Source organism: Panthera onca, chromosome D3, assembly GCF_046562875.1.
Source record: "Panthera onca isolate mPanOnc1 chromosome D3, mPanOnc1 haplotype 2, whole genome shotgun sequence".
NCBI lineage: Eukaryota > Metazoa > Chordata > Mammalia > Carnivora > Felidae > Panthera > Panthera onca.
The window spans coordinates 85,233,268-85,251,338 of record NC_138350.1 but is presented as its reverse complement, the minus strand read 5'-3'; the positions used below and the strand labels follow the sequence as shown (position 1 = coordinate 85,251,338).

General features: G+C 36.7%; 1 protein-coding gene across 1 annotated transcript in view; it reads right to left on the bottom strand.

Annotated features, from left to right (window-relative positions):
- DOK6 (docking protein 6) overlaps window positions 1–18,071 on the bottom strand; it is a 362,588-nt gene that overhangs the window by 122,592 nt on the left and 221,925 nt on the right. Inside the window, exon 5 of the mRNA XM_060614064.3 lies at window positions 17,015–17,204. Coding sequence (XP_060470047.1) covers window positions 17,015–17,204 — 190 coding nt within the window. The remainder of the gene's footprint in view (window positions 1–17,014; window positions 17,205–18,071) is intronic.

Genomic DNA, 18,071 nt, shown 5'->3' with positions numbered 1-18,071 from the left:
AACACTTCCAATCAATAAAGAAAGAAGACCAGACAGGGAGGCTAGGTGGAACTGGCCCAGGTAATTCTGAAATGCAGTTTAGCGGATAACCTGAGAATCCTTACCCTATGGGCTCACAGTGACCCTTGACCCTCATTCTGCTCTCCGCGGGGAGCTGGCTTCTCCTTTGTTCTCCTAGGCTCTCCCGTCTGTCTGGGACAATTTTTCTCTTTCACTATTCTCCTTGGCCACATCAGAATTAGACACTGGGAGAATGTTCCCCTTGAGGCTTTCCATGTTTCGCAGCCCTCTTCCTGCCCTGTGAGAGATCTGATTATTATAAGTCTTAAAAAGTCATACATATTCTTAGTTTGGGGTGTTTTCCTTCCCTGTAAAACTCTGTCAAAATATTCCTAGGTTGATTGTATATTTAATTCTAGTTGATCACATGTACCAAGGGCAATACGCACTATTCCTGGAGTGTTTTCTGAGACCAACTTCTCAGATTTGTCATAATATTTTGTTTCTTCTTCCCTAAAACTCTTTCGATTTAAAGGTGCAACCTTGGCCATATCAAGTTCTTTAAGAATACCACCCACTTAATCCATTCTTTACCCTGAGCCATTCTTTTTTCTAATTAAAAGATTATACTAGGCACTGTACCCTTAAGCGGTTTTCTACCCTGACGTACCTTAATCAATGGAAAGGTTTTGGCAAAAGGTGTGGAGACTACACGCTTAATCTGCTTTTCCTTGAGGCTGTTTTAACTTGCTTTTGTCACTTAAAGACTTTCTTAGTTTTATCTCCTATTCTCCGGTAACTCGACATAATTATCTTTTCCAATTTTGCGAGGTTTTGAATTTTTCAAATCCCTTTCAATTACGCTCGCAAGTTCTCAATTTCTTCCCAAGATCCTTTCTTTACAGTACCTTGCCAGCCAGCCAACTCTATTAACATTTTGTTTTCTAACTTCTCCCCCTAGATGCTGGGAAATAGAATTAAAAAGAAAATCGACTCTCAATCCAGAAATCCTCTCCACAGACATAACAGAGAAAGAAAACACTTCTTATTTTACACGCATTACACCAGAACGTGATACACATCACAGGCAGTTTGCTGAGAGACTGCAAAGCTGGAAAAACACCTGACCCTCTCTCCACTCAGGCAGGGACAACCCATCACCTGCACGTTCTCAAGGTAAACAATAACTCGTTTTAAATGAGGGGACCTGCCAGCACCATTTGTCACACACAGCTCATACTACATTCGCTTGGTAATTGGAGTGACCATCTATGTCAGCTAATTGGCTTTATCCAGAGGAAAAACAAACCTCTCATGGCTGTGTGACACAAAGTAGTTTTGCAGTTGGGAGCCTGGTGCCCACTGTAGGTTCCTGCCCTTCCGTAGAGGCGCTCTCTCCTTTGATGTTGACATTTCAAAGACTTGGTTCTCCAGTCCTTAAGAAAGGCACTCCTGGGTCTTAAAGCTGACAAAAGACCTATTTAGATTTCAAAAGAATTTATATATATGTTTCAAAGAGAGAAAGAAGTACTGACAATGATAAGTTTTCTAAAGTAAATGCTCCAGGAAAAAGGCAGGGAGAAGAAGCTCCTCCCCATGTTTAACAGAGAGAATTAAGCGTCTTATTTCTAATTTGTATTTGTCCTTACCAGTTTGGGTCTTATTTAGAAGCTCATTAGACACGCAATCAGCTTACCAGGCAATCACAAGCTATTCCAAGAGGCAAGAGTTTCACCAAATGGCTAGCCCTGTGTGGTTTCATTCTCCCAGTGGTCATATACCATTTCCCTCTCCCCCTGCCCAACCGCCGTTTCAGTGCTACATATTTTAGGGCTATTCATTACTGCCACGCTCCTCCTGCTATCCGTTTCTATTAGGATCAAATTGATTTATCCTTAAATAACAAACAAAATCTCAGTGGTTTAACGCAACAGGAACTTCTCACTCATGCCCGTCCTCTTTGGTTCCGAACTGTCCTGGGTAACCTGGGCAACACCTGCATCCAAAAATGAAGCATACATCACTCTGCTCATAGCCCTTTGTTGGAACTGGTCTTATGGATCCCCAGACTGCACTGGATGTTGAAAAATGGAGGGGAGCGTGGACTATTTGGAGAACAGTACTATCCAGGCAAAAGGTGAGCGGAACTTCGAAAAGGTTTTTGGAAGGAAAGGAGCTGGAATTTCTCAAGCTGCAGTGGAAGAGTGACGGGAGGTGGCTGACAGGACGGATGGATAGCATGAGCAAAGCATAGAGGTTCTTTATTAGCTTTTTTTTTTTTTTTTTGCTGCTGGAGTTGAGTAAGAAGCAGAAAGTAGGCAGAAACTTTGTTGGAAAGGCAGACACTCAAAGCCAGAAGTGATTTTTAGGCCATGCCAAGACAAAAAACAAAAAAAAGGTCTTTATCTTACAGGCAGTGAGGAGTTGCTTTTAACACAGGCAAGTAAACACAGATGTAAGCTTTAGATATATCTATCTAGTGATGTTGTGGGATATCTTAATAATCAATCCTTTAACTTGCTAAATAATTTCAAACAAATAGAACAGCCAGGTGTCTTAGCCCATTTGGGGGCTCTAACAGCATAGCATCTACCGGGTGACTTATAAGCAAAAGAACTGTTTTTTTCTCACAGTCCTGGTGACTGTAAGTTTAAGATCATGGCACAGGTGGATCTGGTGTCTGGAGAAACTTAATGGTTCATAAATGGCCATCTTCTCACTGTGTCCTCACATGGCAGAAGAGAGCTCTCTTGGGTCTCTTTTATAAGGGCAGTAATCCCATTCAGGAGGGCTCCATTCCATGGAAATTTGGTAAAAATGTTTTTTGTTAGGTCCACCTTCAGTGCTGATATGGGCATGAAATGAAATAATGGACTTTGAAAGCTATCAGATGAAATACATATTATAAAGGATGATCAAATTCAACACAGCACTGTCCAAGGCAATGTAGGGAGAGTCGAAAAGGGTCCCTTCCTTTGAAGAAATCAACATTCTTCCATGAAAAATGCTAAAGCACCAGACCATGATTTTATAGTTGTGCTGCAGAGTGCAATTAAAAAAACAGAGATTGTATTTTAACAAATGTGCTGAATATAAATGATTCTATCTGGGAAAGTGATCACCTCTGGGGGCAATGCACTTATCACTGTTTTGTTCAAGGTATTTTGACTGATTTCCAAAACCTTATTTAAGAGGAAATTTCAAAGTGAGTTAAGTTGTCACTTGTGATCAGTCTTGTGATTCTGGGTTCCTTTATTTTAATGACTGTGATAGACACTCCACAAGGCTCACACCACTGGGAGGCTGGTGGGCTGGGAGGAAGGAAGGGCTAAAATGGTTGTTTTTCTTTTCCTTCCTTCCTTCTTTCCTCCCTCTCTCTCCTTTTTCTTTCTTTCTTTCTTTCTTTCTTTCTTTCTTTCTTTCTTTCTTTCTTTCTTTCTCTTTCTTTCTTTCTTTCTTTCTTTTCTTTCTTTATCAGTTTTGTTGTTGTTTTTCAATTAAATAGCCACAGTCCTGTCAAAATCCCATACAAATGATAATATTTTAGCTCTTCATTAGTCAAATGAGTAAACTTACCACTGATTTGAACGTTAATTTTTTCACTTTTTAAAACCTGTAATAGTTCACTCGTTAAAATAAAATGACCAGACTGATAACATGGCCAGTCAACGCATCTAGTTTTTTTGGACAGATGTTAAGCCTCTGACAACAAAAGTCTGGGAAGAGAATCAAAATTATAGCTCCACTGACATATTCAAGGTAGTGTTTTCCTTGGTGTTGAATAAATTCTAGATAAAGACTCTGGACTCATCAGTATCTTTATCTGTCACAGTCACACAGTATATTATATACGTGTGATCATGGTAGTAACTAATTCATGATGTGCATTTTAAGCTAGACCTGTATGTATTTCACTAAACTTTAAAGATTTAGAATTTTTTTTGGTTTGTTTGTTTTTTAGCACCAGCAAGAGACTAAAGAAAAAAAAAAAGCAAAGTTTTCATGTTGTGAAGGAAATTGAAATTGTGTCAAAATCAGATGTTTTGCAATAGATGTTTCTCTATTCCCTTTTAAAGTTTTAAAAAATTATAAATTTACTAAATTAAATCATTTTAATTATCATAAATAAAAGAGAAGAGATTAAACAAAGATTAAAAGGGGGGGGGGAAGACCTAAATATTTTTAGCAATTTATGTATTCCAAACACTTCTTACAGACATCACAAAATGCTACAATATAGGTATTCTGGTCCTTATTGTCACAAAATAAGGGTGTAAAACCCAGAGACGAAAATCAATTTGCCTCATACATAGAAGAATCCGTATTTTAACGCAAATCTAACAGTTCTATAAAAAGACATGTTCTCCCATTATAATATAACTTTACTAACACATTTCAGGTTTCATGATACAAATCAAAAGAAATACTTCGGTGGTGAATGTTCCTTGTTTCTAGCAGCAATTACCAATAGATGTTGGAAATTTATCCTACCTTTTGGCACAATACGATATTAGATTCTTAGAAAAGACTTTAATGTAAAATGTAGAACAAAAATATATCTCAACACTACCAGATATGAGATTTCTTTTTCCTCCCAACTTCACTGAGGTATAATAGACAAATAAAAAAGGTATATATTTAAGGTATACGATGCACCTCTTTTTTACTAAAACAAATTTTTCGAGCAGTTGTAGTAGGTTCACAGCAAAAATGAGGGAAAGGTACGGATTTCCCATAATACTTCCTGCACCCACACATGAATAGTCTCCTCCATTATCAACCTCCACCACTAGAGTGGTACATTTGTTACAAGTGATGAACTCACACTTGACACCTCATGATCACCCAAAGCCCACAGTTTACACTAGGGTTTACTTCTGGTGTTGTATTTTCTTTTGGTTTAGACAAATGTATAATAACATGAATCCATCAATACGGTATCATCCAGAGGATTTTTAATACTTTAAAAAAGTGCTCAGCCTGTTCATCCCCTAAACCCTGGCAACCACCACTCTTTTTTACTGTGTCATTGTTCTGCTTTTCCAGAATGTCATATAGTTGGAATTATATGGTATGCAGTTTTTCAAATTAAATTTCACTTACTAATAGGCGATTTAAGGTCTCTCCATGTCTTTTCATTGCTTCTTAGTTCATTTCTTTTTAGTGCTGAAAAGTCTTCCATTGTTTGGATGTACTGCATATTTTTTAATCCATTCGCCTACTGAAAGGACGTCCTGGTTGCTTCCAAGTTTTGGAAATTATGAATCAGGCTGCTCTCAACATCATGTGCAGGGTTGTGACCAGGCCTACATTTTCAACTCCTTTGGATAGTTGAAGTCAACCAAGGAGGTGACTTCTGGGTTGTACAGTAAGAGTATGTTTGGTTTTATAAGATGCGGCCCAATTGGCCTCTAACGTGGTTGTACCATTTTGCTTTCCCGTCAGCAATGAAAGAGAGCTCCTGTTGCTTCACATCCTTGCCAGCATTCAGGATTTTGGTCATTTTAACAGGTGTGTAGTGATAGGTAATTGTTTTAATTTGCATGCTCCTGAGGACCTGTGATACGGAGCACCTTTCCAAACGCTTATTTGCCATCTGTATGTTTGTATATCTTCTTTAATGAAGTGTCTGTTAAGGTCTTTTGTGTCTATTTTTCAACTGGGTTTTGTTTTCTTCTTATTGACCTTTAACAGTTCTTTGGATAACATAGTCCTTTATCAGATGTGTCCTTTGCAAATGGGTTCTCTCAGTTTGTGGCTTGTCTTCTCATTCTCTTGACATCATCTCTTGAAGAGTATAAATTTTTAGTTTTCATGAGGTCTAGCTTATCACTGTTTCTTTCATGGATCCTGCTTTTGGTGTTGTGCCTACGATGTGATATGTAATTGGGCCTACAATGTGCCTACAATGACCCAAGATCATTGAGGCGTTCTCCTATGTTATCTTCTAGGAGTTGCATGGTTTTGCATTTTATGTTTAGGTCTATGATCCATTTTTGAGTTAATTTTCGTAAAGTGTATAAATTGCATTTCTATTGTCTTGTCGTGTCCATTGTCACAGATCAGTTGACTATACTTATGTGGGTCAATTTCTGAGCTATCCACTCTGATCCATTGATTTTTCTGTACTTTTTCATTAAAATCGCAGTCTTAATTACTTTAGCTTTATAGTAAGTCCTGAAGCTGGGCAGTGTCAGTATTCCAACTTTGTTCTTTTTCTTCAATATTGTGTTGGCTATTGTAACTATTTTTAGGTATCTGCTTAGTGGTGGTAAACATTCATAATATTCTGCAACCATCACCACAAATGCATTCTCATAACTCTTTTCATTCTGTAATTTGAAACTCTATATCCCTTAAGCAATAACTCCCCATTCCTTCTCCCCCAGCTCCTGGCAACCACTATTCAATTTTCTGCCTCTATGATTTTGGCTACTCTAAGTACCTCATATAAGTGGAATCATATAACATTTATCTTTTAGTGACTGGCTTAATCAACTTAGCATAATTTGCTCAAGGTTCACTTACATTGGAATAGATATCAGATTTTCTTCCTTTTTAAGGCTGAATAATACTCCATTGCATGCATATACCACATTTTTAAAATCCATATATCCATCACTGAGTAGTGGGTTGCTTCCAGGTTTTAGCTGTTATGAATAATGCCCCTATGACCATACATGTACAAATATCTCTTTGACACCCTACTATCAATTCTTTTGGGTGTAGACTCAGAAGTATAATTGCTGGGTCATATGGTAGTTATATTTCAATATTTTGAGGAACCTCCATACAGTTCTGTATAGCTGCTCTACCACTTTCCATTCCTATCAACAGTGCACAAGCGTTCCAATTTCTGTTTTTGTTTTGTTTTGTTTTGATTGGTTTGATATAGCACCCCTGATGGGTGTGAGGTGATATCTTACTGCAGTTTTCATTTGCATTTCCTAAGGACTAGTGATATTGAGTATTTTTTCATGTACTTATTGGTCATTTATATATATTCTTTGGAGAAATGTCTGTTCAAGTCTTTTGCCCATTTTAACAATTGGCTTGTTTTGTTGTTGAGTTTTAGAAGTTCTCCATATATTCTGGATTATATAATCCCTTATTGGAGGTATGATTTGTAATTATTTTCTCTCATTCTGTGAGCTGCCTTTTATTCTGTTTATATTGTCTTTTTATACACAAATTCTTCAAATTTTCATTAAATCCAATTTGTCTCTCAGAGCCCAACCTGGAGCTTGAAATCACGAGCTGTGAGATCATGATCTGAGCTGAAGTTGGATGCCTAACAGACTGAGCCACCCAGGTATCCCTCAGATGCAGGGCTTTTTAATGAACATATGTTTTATTTTTCTTGAGGAAATAACTCAGGAGCAGGATTGCTTGGTCATATGTGAAGTATATGTTTAATTTTACATAAAAATACGCCCAAATTGCTTTCCTAAATGGGTATACCATTTTACATTCCCACCAACACATATATGAAGACCTTCTTGTTAACACTTGGTATTAGCAGATTTTTTTTTTTAATTTTAGCCATTATAATAAGTAGATATTTGTATCTCATTGTGGGTTTTATTTGTATTTCCCTAATGGCTAATTAAGTTTGGCAACTTTTAGTGTGATTATTGGTCAAACAAATACCTCCTTTGACAAAATGTCTGCGCAAATCTTTTGCCTATTTTTTAAATTACAGGTTGTATGTTTGCTTATTACTAAATTTTGAAGTTCTTTATATTCTGGATACAAATTCTTTGTCAAATATGTGACTTCTAAATCTTTCTCTAGAACTATGTCTTATCTTTTCATTCCCTTAAAAGTGTCTTTTGCAGAGCCAAGTTTTAAATTTTGATACAGTTCAGGGGTGGCTGGGTGGCTTAGTCATTTAAGTGTCAGACTTCGGCTCAGGTCATGATCTCAGGGTTCATGGGTTTGAGCCCCACATCAGTCTCTGTGCTGGCAGCTCAGAGACTGGAGCCTGCTTCGGATTCTGGGTCTCCCTCTCTCTCTCTGCCCTCCCCTGCTCATGCTCTGTCTCTGTGTCTGAAAAATAAATAAATGTTAAAAGAAATTTTTTAGGAGCGCCTGGGTGGGTCAGTTGGTTGAGCATCTAACTTCAGCTCAGGTCATGATCTCATAGTTCATGAGTGTGAGCCCCACATCGGGCTCTGTGCTGACAGCTCAGAGCCTGGAGCCCGCTTCGGATTCTGTGTCTCCCTTTCTCTCTGCCCCTCCCCAACTTATGCGTGCGTGCGTCCATGCTCTCTCTCTCTCTCTCAGAAATAAACATTAATAGATAAATACATAAGTAAAAAGATTTTTTAAAAAATTTTACACAGATCAGTTTATACATATATATATACATATATATATATTTATCTTATTTATATATATTATATATGTTATATATATTTTATATATTTTTATATATAACATTTATATATATATTTATATTTATACATATATATATTTTTTAGGTCATGGTTTGGTGTTATATTTAAGAGCTCTCTGTCTTATCTTTCCTTTTAACTAATTGGTCATGCATTAGAGAAGGAAGGACCTCTCTCTGCATTCATGAACAAAATGGTTTAGGAATAAATTATGTCTACCTGTGACATCACAGAATCCTTGCTTATGGCACACATAACTGCTTCCATTAACCATCTTACCAAAGGAATCACATTACCATAAGTATTGTTTTACATGTTTAATTGTTAAAATCTGTAACCAGATTTTCCCTAAGCTTCCAAATAAAGACAATATTATCAAAGTTAGTTAAGACATATATTTTAAGCACCAGTTTTGTTATATTAAGCATTATGCTGAAAAGGGAGGTTATGTTTTGAACAATAGTTTTCTAAAAAAGGATTTGGGCCTCACTTGAATTTCGTTATGCAGCCATTTGAACTCATTCTGATGTTTGCTTGTAATATTTATGAGGTTATATGAAGTGCAGATGGCACCTCAGCAGTTAAAGACATAATTTTGCCTTCCACAGGATAAAATTGCACACAATCCTGAATCCTATGACTTCCTCTGCAGGTCTGGATGTCTTTTCTGGGTTTTTTTGGAGAAAAATAAGCTGCAAGGTAAATTGGTGGTTTTTTACTCTCAAAATGCAAACTTCTAATCATTATGGTAAAAAAGCAATTGCTCTAAGCTGGCGTGACACTGTGAATTCATCTCCCAAACGCCACGCTTCCCCAGGAACAATTCGCACCGAAAGCTTCCTGGTCTTTGTTCTCCTGTTCCCATGCCTGCCATGTGCTCCCTCAAGTTCACGGTGTATGATCATAATCATGAGGATGTGTGAGGTGTGTTCCCCCAGAAAGAATGATCTAGCTCCTCTCCTGTGTATTTTTATATTTTGTTGGTACAGAAGAATTTAACAATGCATTTGAAAAAAGTCTGTCAGTGAAAAAAAGTATATTTTGGCATATCCAATTTATTACTTTCCAGTACATGCAGTAGTATAAATAAATGCTAAAAATGGCTACCAAATAATATGCTTTGTGCAAAAAAGCCAATAAAATAAAACCCAGAAAATGCAGATCTTCAAGTATTGCTGGGATGACTGGCCAGGTCTCACCTGCCAATCTGTCCTTTAAATTGCCTTCATCACCCACTCTCCCCCTCCCCTCCACCCCCCCACCCCCCTCCCCCACCCTGGGTCCTGACTCAGGGAACACAATGTCCTGCTTTTATTTCCCTTGATCAAGCATGGCCAGACTTTCTGTCCTTGGCTTCCTTTCACAAGAATGGGATTGTCTGAAATTTACAAAATAGATGCCTAGAATAATGGTCAATAGCCCAATTATTAAAGGGCAAAGGACACCCAAATTTAGAGAAGGAAAAAAATACAAATGAACAGTATATACAAGGACAGACCTCCAATCATAAAGATAAAGACCAAAATGAAAAGAACAAAGAGAGATGTCAAAGTCCTTGATTGAAATAGAAACATCTTAAATCATCATTTTAGTGCTTGTGGTTATAGGGTCAAAAAGAGCCGTCTCTTTGCCCCATTAGAGGATGTATGAATTGATATGACTTTCCTTGAAAGCAGTTTGCTCTTTTGTGAAGACGTTGAAAACATTCACGTCCTTTGACCCAGTAGGACTTTAAAAAGGCTTTGCTAAGGAAATAATCAGAGATTTGCACAACTTTTCACAGATGGTCAGTGGGGCTTTATTTAGAATAGTTTATTTTGGAAACATCTTAATGTTACATTAATGATGGCATAGCCATATGTGCAGAGGCCACACAGCCATTAGAATCTTGATTTTAAAGGACTCAGAGATGACTTCTTAGTATCATATTAGGTGAAAATGAAGGATAAACATCTTTAGTTCCATTGATTTTAAAACATACTGGAAAGAAGTACATCAAGATATTCAAAGCAGTTATCTTAGGATGGAGAAACTATGAGTGAGTTTTAAGCTTTTCTTTTCCAACATCTCCTTCAAGTCTGTATTAACTTTTTAATCAGACAATGTAGGTATCAAAAAAAATTCTCAATACGAAGGAAAAATGGAGACTGACATAGAGAATATAGAAAGCGTACCACCTGGCCAGGTTACAAAAACAGATTTCTGATCTTGTGGTACCTCTCTAGGAATAAAGGCCTAGTTGTACCTCACAGCTTCAAGACTCCCTGTCCAGAGAGTGCCTGAGGCTCTTTTTCCTTCCTTGGCCCCATTCCTTCCAGAGGAAGTATTTTATTATAAAAGTAACAAATGCTTGTTGCCAAACATCCAAACGGCATGAAAGAATATAACATAGACCGATCATAGACTGGTTTATGTTCTATTTTCTTTTCCCACAATTTGTTTCACATGGAAAACACTGGAGCATAACTTGCAGATAATAATACCAATATTAAAAAAATAAGAATGCCAATATTTAGTAAACAATTCTGTGTGTTTTGACACACGTCAGGATATAGGACACTTTTCGTCACCCCCCAGATTTCCTTAGTTGCAGTCCATTCTCTCCCAACCTCACCCTCAGTGCCAGGCAACCACTGATCTGCTTTCTGTCCCTATAAATTAAGTTTTGCCTCTGGTAGGGTTTTCTGGAAATGAAAACATACATATTGCTTAGAATAATGTTTTTGAGATCCACCTACATTGAGTGTCCCGGGTAGGTGGTATTCTGTTGTGTAACTACATTATAATTTGTCTGTCCACTTATTGGTGGACATTTAAATTGTTTCCAGTTTTGGACTGTTACACATGAAGTTGCTCTGACCCTCCCAACACAATATTCATGTGTTGTTTGGGGGCAGTTGGTAGGTAACTATCAGACAAGATCGGGCATGTTCAGGGTGGTATGGCCGCAGACAGTTGATAGGTAAGTATCTAGGAGTAAAATTGCTCTGTCATATGGTGTACGTAAAAAACTGCCAAACTCATACTTGAAGTGATGTTCTACCTTCCATTCGTATCGGCCATGACACCGAGTCAAGAGCTGTTCCTTCCCCAGTTGACAGTGTCAGGGTTTTGTCATGTTTTCTCTTTTGCTAGAGGGGAGAATATACTGGTGTCTTCTTGTGGTTTTAACCCATATTTCCTCGGAACTCATGATGATAATAAGCATCCTTTCTTGTTTGTAGTGTTTATCGGCGTATCTTCTTTTATAACTGGTCCAACATTTTTTTGCCTACTTTATGAATGGATTATTTGCTTCTTATTTTGGGTTGAGAGTTCTTTAAGGATCACAAATATAAACATCGTCAGACACATGATTTATGAATTTTTTCCCCTGTCTAGTGCTTGCCTTTTCATTTTCTATAAGATGTCTTTTAAAGAGTAGATGTTAATTTTGATGAAATTATAAATATTTTTTCTTTGGATTGTGGTTTTGGTTTAGTATTTAAGAAACATTTGCCTATTTCCAATCAAAAAGAATGAAATCTCGCCATTTGCAACTACGTGGATGGAACTGGAGGGTATTATGCTAAGTGAAATTAGAGAAAGACAAAAATCGTATGACTTCACTCATATGAGGACTTTAAGAGAACATAAGGGAAGGGAAACAAAAAGAATATAAAAACAGGGAGGGGGACAAAACAGAAGAGACTCATAAATATGGAGAACAAACTGAGGGTTGCTGGAGGGGTTGTGGGAGGAGGGATGAGCTAAATGGGTAAGGGGCACTAAGGAATCTACTCCCGAAATCATTGTTTCACTATATGCTAACTAATTTGGATGTAAATTTTAAAAAATAAAAAATAAAATTAAAAAGAAAGAAATGTTTGCCTATTTCAAGGTTACAAATATTTTCCTGTTTTCTGTTATAAATTTTATAATTTTAGTTTTGTTATGTAAATATATATGCATTTGGAGTTTGGTGGAGTGTATTAGCTTGAGCTGCCATAACAAATAACCATGGACAAGGGGGCTTAAAGAATAGACATTTATTTTCACATACTTCTGGAAGCTGGAAGTCCAAGATCAAGGTGTCACTATGGTCAATTTCTGGTGAGGATTCTCTTTGTTTCTTGTAGATGGCCACCTTCTCCTTGTGGCCACCTCACATGGCAGGACAGAGAAAGCAGCTTTCTGGTATCTCTTCTTATAAGGACCTTAATCCTACCATGATGCCCCACCCTCATGGTCTCATTTAAACTGAATTGTCTTCCAAAGGCCCCAAAATCTCAGCTCCAAATACCATCACACTTGGGAATTAGGGCTTCAATATATGAATATTGCTGTGGAAGCGGGGGAGGGGGGCACAATTCAGAATTCAGTCCATGCAAGTGAGGTAAGAGCTGAGGTTCATGTTTCTCCTAATGGGTATCTGGTTGTTCCCACACCATTTGTTTCTTTTTCACATTAAATTAACACAGCAGATTAACAAATAAATAAATCGGCCATATATGTAGGTGTCCATTTTGAACTCTTCATTCTTTTCTGGTGATTGTTAGGTCTATTCTTATGTCACTATCACATAGTCTTGATTATTGTGGCTTCATAACAAGGATTAAAATAGGGTAGTAGAAATCCATCAGATATGTTCTTTTCCCAAATTGCTTTTGCTACTCTAGGTCTTTTGTAATTCGAAATACCTTTTAGAATCAACTTGACATTTGATTTAGAAAAGTCATTTGGGATCGTTGACATTAAAATGAATGTGCCCATTGATTTGGAGAGGACTGTTATCTTATGAATACAGCGTCTTCCAATTCACAAATGTGGTATATACCTTCATTTATTTTGGTCTTCTTTAATTTCTCTTAGTCATATTTTGTGGTTTTCAATGTATAGGTCTTGCACATATTTCGTTAAAATAACCTATACATATTTCATATTTTTATGAGATTAGAAGAGATATTCAAAACATTTTCCCTTCCAATTATGCATTGCTTATATATAAAATAAAATTGATTTTTGTATATTGACCTTATATGCTGCAACCATGCTAAATTCACTTCTTAGTTCTAGTAGCTTTTTGTCTAGATTCCTTTAGGTTTTTTCCCTTAATGTACTTAAGGGTAAGGAAGTTTGATTTTCATTGCTCTACACTCTGATTTTCCCGCAGGCAATACTATTGGAGTGTAACTCATTCCAAAGAATTACACACGGTAAATGAGAGAGTTCTTGTATATCTGCTGACTCTTCAATGAAATAGGCACCTAGTAACCCATAAAATTATGTTCCAAGCACCAGTTAGCACAAAGACAGCCATTCGGTATTTTCCCCTTATTTGTACTCTGAAGTCTTGCTGTACCAGACCATTTCCGCCTCAAAGTCCTGACTCATGACAGGTAACACTGATTTTTATTCTCAGACACTGAGTTTCTAATGATTTTTCCAGCATTTGAATGCCGGCTTCTCCCAAGCTTTTTGCTTGGCTCATCTCTCCCCGCATTTCCAGTTTTGGCTAAGGATGTGCCTTAGCAGAGTTCTCTAAGAATAGAGATCTTCAGAGATAAGTAGAAGCTTCGTTCAGAAAGTGGAAAATAAATACATAATTTCTGAGAAGCGTACGTAATCATGGTTTCTTAAATGCCCATCGCGTGACAGCGCTGTGCTGTGTGCTGCTTTCCGATCACAAACTCAATCTCTACAAATTTATGTAGGAGGTAGAGATGATACTACTTCTAATGCAAAGAAGAAAACTGGAAGCTATTAACAAGTGACAGAACAATGACCTAAATCTAGTTCTCTCCGATTCCCAGGCACGGAGGAGCTTGGGTGTCAAGATGATTTTTAAATATTATTATTTATTAAGAAGTTATTCTGATAAAAAGTGTAGAAAACAATTATCTCCTAAACCAACAAAACTAAACAAACAAGAAAACAAACATAAAACATAAAAACCTTGAAGACTGTGGTCCTTACCTACTCTGATATGTTTTATTTTTTAATGTATCTTAAAATTATTAAAAATTACCAAGATCACAGAAGACCAATTAATAGTGACTGTCAGATAAACCAAGTTGCACATCAGGTAGTTGGATGTTTTGGTTGAGAATATCAACTTAAACACCGGTGGAGAGCCAGTCTGTTCCCCTTAAAGACTTTGAAGAATCAAGAAAGAAACTGGCAAAAGCTAACGTGAACATTTATAAATGGAGTGAAAATTCTCCATAACCACCATAAAAGAAAAAGAAACCTTACTGTTATTCAAAATCCTGAGAAGATGCCTTCTGAAATGAGGGGACAGACAGGTAACAGTATTGAGGCTCCTCAAAAATTAAAAATGGAAATACCATATGATCTAGTAATCGCACCACTGGGTATTTCCAAAGAAAATGAAACCACGAATTCAAAAAGATGTATACACCCCTATATTTAAAACACCATTACTTATAATAGCCAACATGTAGAAGCAACCAAAATGCCCATTCACAGATGAGTGGATAAAGAAGATGTGGTATGTTCCCACCTCCTGCACACTCATATATACACAGTAGACTTAGCCTTTAAAAAGAATGAAGTTTTGCCATTTGCAACAAGAATGGACCTAGAGGGTGTTATGCTAAGTGAAATAAGTCAGACAGAAAAAGACAAATGCCATATTATTTCTCTTATATGTGGAATCTAAAAAACAAAACAAAACAAACGAGCAAACACACAAACAAACAAACACCAAACAGACACACAAATACAGAGAACAAACTGGTGGTTGCCAGAAAGCCGTGGGACAGGGAGAATGGAAACAGATGAAGATTACCTTCTGGTTATGAAATAAAGTAAGTGAGTCATGGAAGAAAAGTACAGCACAGGGCATATAGTCAGTAACATTGTAATGACACTATATGATGACAGATGGTGACATGGTGACACCCTTATCATGGTGAGCACTGAGAATGCATGGAATTATCAAATCATTATGTTGTAACCCTGAAACCAATATAACACTGCGTGTCAACTACATGTTAATAATAAATAATAAAAAAAAAAAAGAAAATAGGAAAATAGGAACACCCAGGAGAAAAATCCAGAGGAGGGAATTTTGGGGGTAATGTTATTAAGTAATGAAAATAAACCATCACTTTTTTCTATATGTACATTAACTTTTATGACCAGTAAAAAAAAATGTATCGGAAGCCTTAGGTCAGTGAGTAAGTTATAATCCCTTTTTCATAACCCTATACATTTTAAAATAGTATACATGCCCCAAAATATTCATTTTCTTAAGAGAATTATTTCCTAACAGTTATCTAAAATGTGATTACTCTTATTACTGTCAATATCTAGGCAGATTGGAAATAGACAGTTGAGTGAACTCATAACCACTAAGTAACCACAGGATTGGAGCCTCTTAGAGAAATCAGTGTAGTAGAGGGTTTAATATAACCTAGTGCAAAACTGAGTGGTAGAATTACTTCAGCTCAGCTCAACTTATTTTCTCCCCTCCGCTTAAAATTCTAAAAAATATATGGCTTTGACCTAACCTAGATGGATATTATTAGAACCTGACCTTGAGTAAGTATTTAGTAGTTTTGTAAGAACAAAGTTATGAAATTAAGATTGCTGTATCAAGTACAATAAAACTTTGCTAAAATTATCTTATAATGTCACAGATTCATTTTCAGAATGTGATAAATCATGTCCCCAGTGTGAAGACCGATACGTTAAACATCTCTTATTATACAGAATCCCCAAATCTAAGTAGGTCTTGTCTTGTATATGTGACAACAATATCACAAAGGGGTGGGGGTCATTGCACAAAGATATTCACTTAGCTGGTTGAAGCTCATGTCTAAACTTCTGTCTGTAAATTGTGATTATGAAACAACCACTCATTTAAAACATTTATGGATTCCAATCATGTGCTATAATTAAGAAACCAACATACTTGCTTTTGACATACTGTATTTAAAATCTGTGTTATACATTTCATATGTTACATATTTCAAAATATTTCTTCAGTCACTCTGAATTAACATTTACACTTAATTAATGTTAACATAAAAATCTGGATAAATGAATACTGGACTAATTTATCGGCAATAATAATATCGGCAATATTAAAATGTAATATTTAAACAATTTAATGTAAAACTCCTTTCAAAATTTTTTTGCTTATAAAGAACTCACAAAAATAAGGCTAGTAGGGACATGTTGAATTTTATGGGAATCCTATTGCACTGATAATATTATTGGATACACTAAAAATATAGTATTGTAATAATATTGCAAACTATATGGCATGATAGAAATAATTATGAAATCAGTTTGAGGCCAGTGTAAAAGACTGAAATTTTTTAGAATGGGGTAATTAACCTGTCATAGAATGAACACACTTTATTTAGATTATCAACACGAATCTGAGGAAGGCACCTCCTCTGATGTTGGAATGACCACTGGGTGTTGTATGGAAGCCAATTTGACAATAAATTTCATATTAAAAAAACCAAAAAAGAATCTGGAGAAATTATATATTTGGTCATTTGTACCCTTTCTAAACACAGTGGTCATCCTGGGCAGATGGACAGAACCTTTCCTTCAGGAGTTTATTTTTCACCCACCCCCTGGTTGTGACACTTAGAGCTTACCTTCCTGACTCAAAGGTGAACCACGTTGAGTCCCGTCCATATCTCCTCAGTGAGCTGAGAGGCCACATCACCAGTTTGACCTTGGCATTGTGGATATCCCAGAGATAGATATTCTCATGAGTGATCTGCATTGTGCATTCGCCATAAATATCCAGATTTGGTGTAGGCATAAGGTATACATTGAATCTCTCTGCAGAGGAACAAAGAATGGTGCAAATTAAGTGAAAACAGGTATGAGTCTTTATGGTAGCACTGTATTAATTTGTGTAACTACCTACAGCCTTCAGAAAACATTACTGTGTCCCTCGGGAACACCGGTACATGGTGCGAAACACTACCTTTTTCCATGTGATGTGTGAGAAAATGAGTTAATTATAATACTTTTTTTTTCTTTTTAGAGAGAGAATGTGCAATATGGGGAGACGGATGGGGAGAGAGAGAGAGAGAGAGAGAGAGACAGAGACAGAGACAGAGAGAATCCGAAGCAGGCTCCACACTCAGCACAGAGCCTGATGTAGGGCTCAATCCCATGACCCTGGGATCATGACCTGAGCCAAAATCAAGAGTTGGATGCTCAACAGACAGGGCCACCCAAGCACCCCAGTTAAACTATTCTTAATCAATAATTCATTCACTCACTCATTCTACACTTTGTGTTGCGTTGTGTTCTCTGTGGTGAGGATGAAATGGTGAAATTGTACAACGGAAACATAAGGGTAAAAGCTAAGTGAGGTCTCTGCCAAAATGATGCTTAGTGGCTGCTACTTCACACAATCTTAAATGCAAGCCATAGATATAACTCCTGCGAGGAATGTCTTATTTAATTTAAGGAAGAATTTACTCAATTTTACCTTCATGTTATGAAGCTTTTAATGCACACCTAGACTGACTCTCAAAACACACTGTATTCACAGTCACATTCAGCATATGATAATTGCAGATAGCCATTATTTACTTCTGCAGGACTTCAGATATTGTTTTGTTAAGCAAACAAACATATATAGCCACTTTCATTCTTGGGTATTCTACAGTTGAAAATCTGACTATCAGGCAACAA